General features: G+C 47.6%; 1 protein-coding gene across 2 annotated transcripts in view; it reads left to right on the plus strand.

The window, feature by feature from the left end:
• Positions 1–10,369, plus strand: part of LOC101969663 (uncharacterized) — a 52,902-nt gene extending 42,533 nt beyond the window's left edge. The window contains exons 1-5 of one of the 2 annotated variants that reach the window (XM_021721130.3): positions 1,216–1,365; positions 5,517–5,604; positions 8,022–8,148; positions 8,552–8,683; positions 9,384–10,369. In XM_021721130.3, the coding sequence (XP_021576805.3) occupies positions 5,590–5,604; positions 8,022–8,148; positions 8,552–8,683; positions 9,384–10,351 (1,242 nt within the window). In that variant the 5' untranslated portion in view covers positions 1,216–1,365; positions 5,517–5,589 and the 3' untranslated portion in view covers positions 10,352–10,369. Of the gene's footprint in view, positions 1–1,215; positions 1,366–5,516; positions 5,605–8,021; positions 8,149–8,551; positions 8,684–9,383 lie in introns of those variants that run through there. The other variant, XM_078033025.1, reaches the window with a different exon arrangement.
• Positions 10,370–10,924: the final 555 nt, after the last annotated feature.

Here is a 10,924-nt window from a genome sequence, read left to right on the forward strand (position 1 = left end):
CTCATTAGTTTAGTGAGGCCATAATCAACTGAGTGAGACACTGTCTCAAAATAAATAAATAAAAAAAAAGGCCTGGGGGTGTGGCTCAGTAATTAAGTGTCCTAGGTTTCAGAAGAGCTGAAATTTACTGTGTTGTTATGTATATGCTATATACATGCAATGCAAAATTTTGCTTGTGATAAAAAGAAAAAAAATCCTCAAGCTTAGCATCCTGCCATGTGCACTTCCATCAGAGCACAGTATCCAGTTCTTTCATCCATTCACCTCAGAGACAGGTACCCAACCCTTGGCTTAGTTCCAGGAACAATGTGATGTCAGTCACAAGAGCAGGGTGGGGGTGGGTGGAGGTGGGGGGGGTGGGATTTATATCCTGAGGGCCTCAGGGTGAAATTATACATGCTGCCCGCCACATTTTCCTTTCACATTCAGATTCGCAAGGACTTCATGGATAATCCCAGGGTTTTTGAATTCAATTGCTAAAATTAATTGTAATAGCAAGAACTGAACTAGATCCTATCACCCAACATTAACCCCACCGGCCCTCCCCAAGGGCGAAGTGACCTCCCACATTTCCATGGCGTCCCAGCGTCCCAGGGAGTCTCACCTCCTTTTTCAGTCATAAAACACAAAACCGCAGAAAGCAGGATAATCAGGCCTCGCCCACACCCTTGCCCACTAAGACCCTGCGTTTTGGGGTTCATGCTCAGGTCCAGCACATCTTGGACCACCGCACTTCCCTGCAGGCTGACCTCAACCCAATTCAACTGCTAGCATTTCTGTACCCAGCAAAGGCTCTCTATTCTCAGCACATTGGAAACTCTGACCCCTGGGTTCACTAGCAGGGTTTCTCCGCCGAGGGGGGTAGGTCCAACTTCCTGTCCCTGCCCGTCAGCCTTCCGACCCCGCCCACTGGGTGGGTTTAACCCAGTGCGTCCCGCCCTCTCCATCGCCACGCCCCTGCCCGTCAGCCTTCCAAACCCGCCCACTGGGTGGGTTTAACCCAGTGCGTCCCGCCCTCTCCATCGCCACGCCCCTGCCCGTCAGCCTTGTAATCCCGCCCAGTGGGTGGGTTTCACCCAGTGAGTCCTGCCTTCTCCATCGCCACGCCCCTGTCCGTCAGCTTTCCCGACCCCCGTCACCAGGTGGTTTTACCCTCTGAGGCCCGCCCTCTCCATGGTTCCCACCCTGCCCATCAAGCGTTCCGACCCCGCTCATTGGGTGGGTTTTAACCTGTGAGAGCCACTCTCTCCATCGTCAAGCTTCCGGCCCCGCCCACCAGCTCCAGGTTCCTCCCTCTTTGCAATCTTCCGTGAGCCCGCGCGTCCACCAGGAGACCCGGAAGTGGATCCGGTGGTCTCCTGGCAAGTGAGTTCCCTGTCTCTGGGCGGTTTGCGCTACTGGGTCGCTGGCGGGTCCGTGGCGGGGACTCGGTCCCCACAGACCTCTGCGTCCCTGCCGCGCGCCGTCCACCTGTAGTCAGCTCGGTCGCCGCGGGAGAGTCGCGTTGCTCTGCGCCCTGGCGCGAGTCCCCGCCGGGGTTGGCCTGGGCCTCTGGACGCCCTGTGGGTCCCCGCTCGCTCCCCGCCGCCCGCAGCCAGTCCGAGCGCGGGTAGTTCTCCACAGAGGGCGCGTCCTGTCTCCTAATCCTCCCAACAAGGGGAAAAGGAAATGGAGAAATCTAGAATCTCCATCTCCAGAGAAGTGAAGGACAGCCACCTAGGGAAAGGGGCATAATGGGGAGGACCTCAGGCTGAGCAGGGGAGGAGAGGATGGGTTATCTGCAGGGATGGCAGAGGACAACTGGTGCTGGGACAGGAAGAGGTGTAACTAGTGACCAGGGCGCCCAGGGAAGAGGCCTAGTGATGTGCGGGTCCAGAGCATGCGGACAGGGGCCTGCAGCAGGCAGGCCAGAGGGAGAGAGTGGATGGGGAAGAAAGAGGCAGACATCTGTGGAGACTGGGAACAAAGACTGGGCAGAAAGACTGACTGGAGGTGAAGGGAGTTGCAGGAATGGGGAAGATCAGATGGAGGGAAGGAATAGAGGGAAGAAGGGGAGAAACCAGGAGAGGAGAGAAAAGCCAAGGGAGCAGGACCCAGGATGGGGGAAGAAATCAGAGTGGAGGTGAGAATGGAGATGATCAGAGTGAGGGAGGGAAGCAGCAATGAAGACAGGGGCCCCTGGGTGTGGATGATGACGTTGTAATACATTGATTTCTGTCTCCAATAAGGTAAGTGTAAGTTAAGTTTTTTGTTTTTTTGTTTGTTTGAACTATACAGCTGAAGAAGAGAATGACAAAACTGCTGTTTCTACGTTTTGTGTGTTCTGCAGTTCTGGGATTAGGATAGCTTCCTTTTGTAGTCTCCTGGGCCAGAAGGCAGTGACTTGAGCCATTCAGTTGTGGGTTACCCTCTTGTGTTTTCCAGAGATGGTGTAGTGTTGGTGAGGGGATAGGGAAAGCTGAAGTGCAACACTGTGTACAGCACTCTTAACTGTGGTCATCTAAATTCCTGGGAATCTGTCTGCGTCAGCAAACAGTTCTGTGTCATATACCATCTTAGGTTTCTGTAATTGCATCCAGATCTGGGCATCACTACCTGGAGATAGCATCCAATGCCACTGGTTGAGGGTTTTAGTACCATAATTCCATACACACCCCACTTCCCATGCCAGTCATATGTCCTGGGTTGGGACCTGAATTCATTGGTGAGCTATAAATTGGAGCTTCCCATGATCCCTGCTCGGGTCTTGTTAATTTGCTGCATGGGGTAATTTCACTTAGGGAAATACTTTATTATGCATACAGTTACACCTGGAAGAATATGCTAGAAGATTAACTGAAACCCAGGAGGGGGTTTTGGGCACCATGACTTTTATCCATTATCACACAATGATGAATGACAGTTCCCTATTACAGCATGTGAAGTGAGTGCCTTTGTTGTGGACCTAAACCCCTAATCTATAGGAAGCCATTTCCTTAAATAAATAGGATCGGTACTGAGATTGTGGGACACCAGGAATCTGCCAGTAGAGGAAACCACATATTGCTGAATAGAGGGGAGGCATTGTGTAATGATTGTAAGACAGTAGAAACAGTTGGGATTTTCTTCTGTCTCAGATAGTAAAGGAAAAGGAAAGATAGATTTTACACACACACATCCACACACACATCCACACACACATCCCAAATATCTCAGTACCAAAAAAATCCATATATAAAATGTAAGGGTTTTTTTTTTTTTGGTACTGGGAATTGAACCCTGGGGGACTTAACCACTGAGTCACATACTTCGTCCTTTTAGTTTTTATTTTGAGAGAGGGTCTGTCTAAGTGTCCCATGTTTCCATCTTCCTGGCCCAAGCTAAGTAGGTGGGATTGCAGGTGTGCCACTGTGCCTGGCTTAAATGCAGTATCCAATTTCCCTTTTTCATTTCTCTTTTCTGTCAGTAGCACATTGCCCAGTTGATGATTCCTTCTTCTCTTTTCTCTTCTTAGCTGTTAGAACATCTGCCTATCTTAAAACTCTCCTTGCATTTATTGTGATTCCTCCCTGATCACTTTGGCAATTCCTCTGCTGCCAGGCCCCACCCCCTGTACTCTGATGGCATTGCTGCCCCACAGTTGAGCCTTGTACCTCTGCTCAGCCTGTCTGTGCCCACTGTCTCTCCTCATCTTTTTGATCACAGCTTTGATAGCATTCTTCCTTATAGTTCTCCTGGAGACTTCTCCTATGAACATTAGAGTTCTGTGGCCAGTTGTGTCCTCAAGTCCATGCTGGGATGTTAGTGGGCCTTTCTACCTTCATGGTCCATCCTGTACTTCTTTAGCTCCCCAGGTGCCTCTCCCCTGTAGTTCTCAGCATTTCAGGTAGGGTGATTCTGTACTTGGGGGTGTTGGCTAGACACTTTGACATATATCGAAATAGCACAATGTACTATCATATTGGTAAGTTTTATATCTTAAGAGGACAAAGTCAAAGATCACATGTAGTTTTTCAGACAGGCAAGGAAACCTGAGTGCACACTGTTCTTGAAGCTTGGGAAAGATGTGGGAAGACCTGGGTCCTGGTTGTTCTGCTGCCTCAGGGCCTCTGCTTCTCAGCCATCCAGGCCTCTTTCCTTTTCCTGGCAGCAGGTTGCTTAAGCCTCAGGGCCTTCACTGGGTCTTGACCCTTGTCTAGGCTTCCTTGACACTGGGCTGCAGGTGGTCAACACTTCAGGTCTTTGTTCTGATGTTACCTGCTGCATGGAGACTCCTGTGACTGCCCCCCAGCTCCTGTAACACTCCAGCCACACCCTGCCCTACCTCTGGTCCATGCAGCCTACTTTGCATATTTCTTTCTGTTCCTTCACCATCTGCTGTCTGGATCCTGGTAAGAGCAAGGTTCCAAGAGAGGGGCAGAGCTAGAAGATGGGTAGTGGGCTGGGCTTGCCTCTAATGGGGGTACTTAATCCTGGGTTCCATGAGAGTCCCGAGTCATTTTGCAATAATTCTAAGTGGATGTGCCATTCAGGGGTGAGGATGTTACCCAGTTTTAATAATACTGAAAAATAGCTGATTCTCTTCTCTGTGCAGCATTGAGTAACTGGCTCTGTGACCTCCATCCTGGGGACTGAGATCAGTCTGAGGTCCCAGGAGAGGTGAGGGGGCACTGTGCTGTGGTTCAGTTTGGTCAGGGCCAGGCTGTGCCCTGAAGGGAGCCCAGTGCTGCCCAGCTCCCCACTGCTGTAGCCTGTGTGTGCTTCACCAGCACGGAGACCAGGCCTAAGGACAGGAGTAATCTACCTTGTGGCCAGCGCAATGGTTTTATTAATGAGGTTCTTGGCATAAAAGTTAGCTAGAAGAGATCGAAATAAAACACACAGACTCAATTACCTTATTTCTATTGCCAGGTCCGAGACGGCTCCCCTCTCTGGTTCCCACCTCTAACCGCCAGGCAGGGCAGCAGGGATTACTCAGGGCTAGCAGGAGAGAGAGAGAGTGAACACGCCTGGGAGTAGCCTTTTATTGGGGAACAAGAGATTCAGGGGAGAATTCCTTCCAATGAAGGTTGAAGGGGGGCTGCACTCCAAGGTCAGGGTCAGTGATTGGGCCCCCGGGGTCAGTGGTCAGTCACACCCCCACACGGACGGGTTCTCTCATTAGGAGAGGGCCGGGAAAGCTCCAACACAGCCAGAACGCCTCAGACCCAAACCGAGAGTCGCCCAGTCACATGTCAGAATGGCTTCCCACAGTCAGGGCCAGGCTGTACCCTGAAGGGAGCCCAGTGCTGCCCAGCTCCCCACTGCTGCAGCCTGTGTGTGCTTCACCAGCAGGGACACCAGGCCCAAAGAGAGGAGTAACAGTAGTCTCCTGTGCGCCTTCCTGCAGGAGTTTACTACTGTGCCTGGGTCACTCTAAAGGGGTGGGCAGAAGGAGACCGTCTTCTCACATGCTGAGGTCCTCCCTGTGTGTGTGGCTGTGGCACAGGAAAGGTGTGATGATTCTGAGCCTTAAACAGTACGTTTCCTCCTTCCAGGATTGACTTGTAAAGACTCGTGTTACCTGAGGAAACAGCCCTGAAGAGGAGGAGGAAAGAAACGGAGTCAGGAATGGCTGTCACTGAGGTACAGTGATCTCTCAGGTGGTCCTGAGTCCCCTGTGCAGTGCTGGGCCTGGGAGCTGCTGGCCTCACGTGACTCTGCAGCCTCCTGCCTGTCAGGTGTGCCTGCATCCCCTGGGGCCTCCCTTCCCCCATCCTCTGTGCTTAGATTCCATCCCACTGTGACCTGGTGGCAGAGAACCCATGAGGAGGTGTCATCAGGTGTGTCCCTGGGAATCCTCTGTCATTTTTGTTGATCTTTTAAAAAAGTGAGTGTGCTGTTTGGTGGTGTCCCTGCCCTCCACACCAGTTCTCTCGCTCTAGTGCTCATTGTTTCCTGCCTTGTGCTTCTGTTGCCTTCAGTTGGCTCTTTCCCCTGGAGGTGTATGGTTAGTTGACCTGGGTTTCTTCCTCCTTGTTGTAAAGTTTCACTACCCTAAGGTCTTTCTTTTGTTTTTATTTTTATTTTTTATTTCATTGCATTCTGTGAGATTTGGTATGTTTATTTTTGTTTTGCTTTTGTTTCAGATATTTTCTGAATCCTTTTCCTGTTTACCATTGGTTGGTTAAGAATGAGGTGTTTCATTTTCCCATATTTTGGGGGTATTAATTTTTCTTCTGCAATTGGCTTCTGTATTTATTCCATTGTGCACAGAAAGAAAATTGGGGTCCTTTTAAGCTTCCGAAACTGAATGTTAAGATTTGTGACCTAATGTGTCTCAAATGAAAAAATAGACGTGTGTAGTAGCTTAGTGGTAAATGTCCTGGTGTCAGTCTTTCAAAACCAAAAAAAAAAAAAAAAAAGGCAGGGAGTTGGGGGGCGGGGCTTCAGTTGTGAAGCACCCAGGTTCATTGTCCAGTACCATAACTAAATTTTATGAATTTTTATGTGAATTGTCTACCTTCAGCCCCAACTTCCGGTTGGTTCTGCACAGACCTCTTTTTCCTATGGACTGCTTTGGCTGCACAGTGTCCTGCAGCACAGTCTCTGAACACAGTGACTCTGAGCATCCTGACTCCTGATTCTTTCTTTCTTAGAAATTGAAATCAGGCCCTTCTACCATTGAGTTATATCCGCAATCCCTGTTGTCTTTTTTTTTTTTTTTTTTAATAGTTAGAGTCTTGCTTCATTGCTGAGGTGATATTGAACTTGTGATTCTCTTCTTCTTCCTCCTGGGTCTGGATTACAGCTGTGTACCACTGTGGCTGGTACTATGTTTTTTGTGTGTTCTGCACGGGAGAAATCTGTACAGATTTAGGCAGTATCTTGCCTTAAGGAAAATTAAAATAAAACACAACTAGGAGGTATAACATTCTCAGAAATACCAGAACATATGAACACACAGGGAAAGCATTATATACCCTCCGAACACAGAAAGCTTCTGTGATCCCAAATAAGTGTGGGTTTTTGCCCATATACCAAGAATGCAGTTCTTCAGAGGGCACTTGTCATTTCACCTAATTCAGACACTGTGTAGATACATGGTGAATCCCACCAGTTGAGGTCTCTGTCCCCAAAAATGGGCCCCTTTTCAGAGGCCTGCAAAAGTATGGCCCATGATTCAGAATGACTTTCTATAAATGAGGCTTCCTTCATCCCCTCACATTCAAAAAGTGGTTAGAGTGCTTCCTAAAACTTTCAAGGACTTTACTTGCATTTGCCTTGTGGTATCGCCCTGTTCAGAAGATACAGGTGAACACACGGATGGCAGAGGTGCATAGCCAAGGTGTGGGGCAAAGGACGTGGAGCTCACATGACTTTGCGTGGTGGGCCATCCTCCAGGACCCTCCACCCACGAGTTGATCTGAACACCCTTTCACCCCGTCCTGCTGAGATTTTATGGAGGCTCCATTATGTAGGCAGGCTTGATTACATCCTGGGTGATGGTGATCAGTTGGGACTCCAGTCCCTGTCCCTTCCCTGGAGGTGGATGGCAGGACTGTGTTACAACTGCCTCTCCTGCCTGTGGCTTTCTGGGTGAAGCCCCTTCATGAAGCTCTCTAGGGGGCTCTAGGCACCTGTCTTCTCACTAGCACAGAACTCTTTCTTAGCTCTCCAGAGATTCCAGGTGAGCTCCACATCAGCAGACAGACAGATACCAAATGTGTGTTTACAGCCTCACAGTGCAGCTCTTCTCACTTGAATCAGTTGCATGCTTACACTTCTCCTCCCTTCTCATTTCTCTTTGTTTTCTTCTTTGCAGTAATGGGGTTGAACCTAGATCCCCTCTGCCATTACATCCCTACTCCTATGTTCTTCATTCTCAGAGAGGATCTTGCTGTGTTTCCCAGTCCCACCTCCGATTTACAATGTTCCCACCTCAGCCTGGGGATAGCTGGGATACAAGCATGTGCCACCATGTCTGGGCTCTGTGGTTCACATTTTGCATGAAGATTGTAACTGTCCCCAGTGCCCCATTGTGAAGCCTGTTTTAATTTCAGGGTCCGCTGACATTCAGGGATGTGGCCATAGAGTTCTCCCAGGAGGAGTGGAAGTGCCTGGTCCCTGCTCAGAGGGCTTTGTACAGGGACGTGATGCTGGAGACCTACAGGAACCTGGTCTCCCTGGGTGAGCTTGACTTCCCCTAATGCTGGGATCTGCCCTGTATATCGTAGCATTTCCCTTTTGTCTTTGGGATTCTCTACATTGACTTATTGAAGTCCTGTTGCCTGTGAAAGACACTCCACAGTACATCCGCTGTACTTTGTTCCCTTTTCCTCAGATGTTCTGTCCCCTTCATGATACTGCAGAGGTGCTTCCAGAGCTATCGCACAACATAAAGCCCACAGCCGACTCTTAAAATATTTCTATTTCTGTGCTTTTGATTTAGTGGTTCTTGGAAGAGAGCCAGATACCTGCATGATATAGTGAAATATTTTCTGTATCCCTCTGTAATGTCCTCTTCCTCATGTGCAGATAGGGCTGGATTGTGGAGAAGCCACAGTGCATCACTTTCCTTTCTCTTTACAAGCAGGAATGTGTCCTTCAGACCTGAGTGTCCTCTCCTGGTTGGAGCAAGAGAGGGAGCCCTGGAGTGTGAGTGGCCCAGAGGAAATATCCAGGTCTCCAAATGAGTCGGTATTTGTGGAGGGTGTGAACGCAGGTAAGAGCTCACATGGGCAGAGAGGCAGCTGCCCACTAAGTAGAGTTGGGGCGCTTTGGCAATGGGAGGGGTCAGGGCTAAGGTGAAGTCCATTTCCTGGGCTTTACATGCAAGGAATTTGGTTTCAAGCTCCACTTTCTCCTTTTCCTCCTCTTCTCCTTCTCCCTATTCTCCCTCCTCTAAACTTTCTCTATGTATACATGATGATGACATCTACTTTGTTATCTTTATATAGTAACGAAACATGATTTTGTTACATTCATTTCATTTTACCTCCCATTCTCCCCTCCCCCTGTGATCTTCTCTGTATCTTTATTGTTTCCAGTCACTTCCTCAACTGCCTTTTCTTCTTTATTTTGGACTAGTTTGTATATATGAGAGCAACAGTTTAACCCTTAATTTTTGAGTCTGGCTCATTTTACCTCTTTCAATGTTTCTTTCCTACTACCCCATCAAAGAATTCCTTTGATTGTCAAAGGAAACATTTCTCATAAATATGAACATGATCTTATATATTCTTTATCATTTGTAGAAGAACCGGAAACAAACATTCCTGCAGCTCCATACAAATGTAATGAGCTTGAAAAATCCTTTAATCAAGAATCACACTGTATTATACATCAGACAATCTGTACTAGAGAGAAATGATTTACTTGTGAAATGTGTAGCAAAGTCTTCAATAAAAATTGTTATCTTACAGGTCATCGTAGAATTCATACTGGAGAGAAACCTTACAAGTGTAATGAGTGTGGGAAGATGTTCAATAAAAGTTCACACCTTGGAAAACATCGGAGAACCCACACTGGAGAGAAACCTTACAAGTGTAATGAGTGTGGGAAGATGTTCAATGACAGTTCATACCTTGTACAACATTGGAGAATCCACACTGGAGAGAAACCTTTCAGATGTGATGAGTGTGGCAAGGTCTTCCGTAACAAATCCTACCTTGCAAACCACCGGAGAATTCACACCGGGGAGAAACCTTACAAGTGTGATGCATGTGGCAAGGTCTTCAGTCAGATTTCAAACCTGGCAAGTCATCGTAGAATCCACACTGGAGAGAAACCTTTCAAATGTAATGAGTGTGGCAAGGTCTTTAGTCGTAACTCATACCTCATTCAACATGTGATAATCCACACTGGGGAGAAACCGTACAAATGCAATGAGTGTGGCAAAGTCTTCAATAAAGAATCAATCCTTACAAATCATCGTAGAATTCACACTGGAGAGAAACCTTACAAGTGTAAAGAGTGTGGGAAGAGCTTCAGTCAGACTGCACATGTTACACAACATCGGAGAATCCACACTGGAGAGAAACCTTTTGAATGCAATGAGTGCGGCAAGGTCTTCCAACAAAAATCAGCCCTTATAAGTCATCAAAGAATCCACACTGGAGAGAAACCTTTCAAATGCAATGAGTGCGGCAAAGTCTTCCATCAAAAATCAGCCCTTATAACTCATCAAAGAATCCACACTGGAGAGAAACCTTTCAAATGCAATGATTGCGGTAAGGTCTTTAGTCAGAGATCAAACCTTAGAAGTCATCTTAGAATTCATACTAGAGAAAAACCTTACAGTCGTAATGAGCGAGGGAAGATCTTCAGTCACATTTTACACCTTGCACAGCAAGAGAATTCACACTGGAGAGAAACCTTTCAAATGCAATGAGTGTGGCAAGGTCTCCATCCTCAACTCATACCTAGCAAGACAGCTGATGATAATTCATACTGGGAGATGTCTTACAAATGCAATGAATGTCTTAAGGTCTTCAGTTGCAATTCACGTCTTGCTTATCATCATAAGATCCGTACTGGGGAGAAACCTTAAAAATGCAATGAATATGGCAGTGTTATTAGTCACAAGTCATTTCTAGCAAGTAATCAAAGAATCCACATTGGAGAGAAATCTTTCAAATGCAGTGATGTGAAAAGATCTTCAGTTGCAACTCATACCTAACAGAGCATCAGATAATTCATAGTGGACAGAAGACTTACAAATGAAATCTACGTGGCAAGGTCTTCAGTATGAATCATCCCTGAGATGACACTGGAGGATCTTTACTGGAGGATCTTTACTGGAGAGAAGACTTCGAAATGTAATCGCTATGCAAGGGCCTCACTTGTGTTCCCAACTACGTCACAAGGAGGCAGGAAGATGCTCGATGCAAATCCTGCCTGGCCAACATGATGTGACTGTCTCAAAATAAAATAAAGAGCTGGGGATGTAGCTCAGTGGTAGAAA

This window comes from Ictidomys tridecemlineatus, chromosome 15 (genome assembly GCF_052094955.1).
Source record: "Ictidomys tridecemlineatus isolate mIctTri1 chromosome 15, mIctTri1.hap1, whole genome shotgun sequence".
NCBI lineage: Eukaryota > Metazoa > Chordata > Mammalia > Rodentia > Sciuridae > Ictidomys > Ictidomys tridecemlineatus.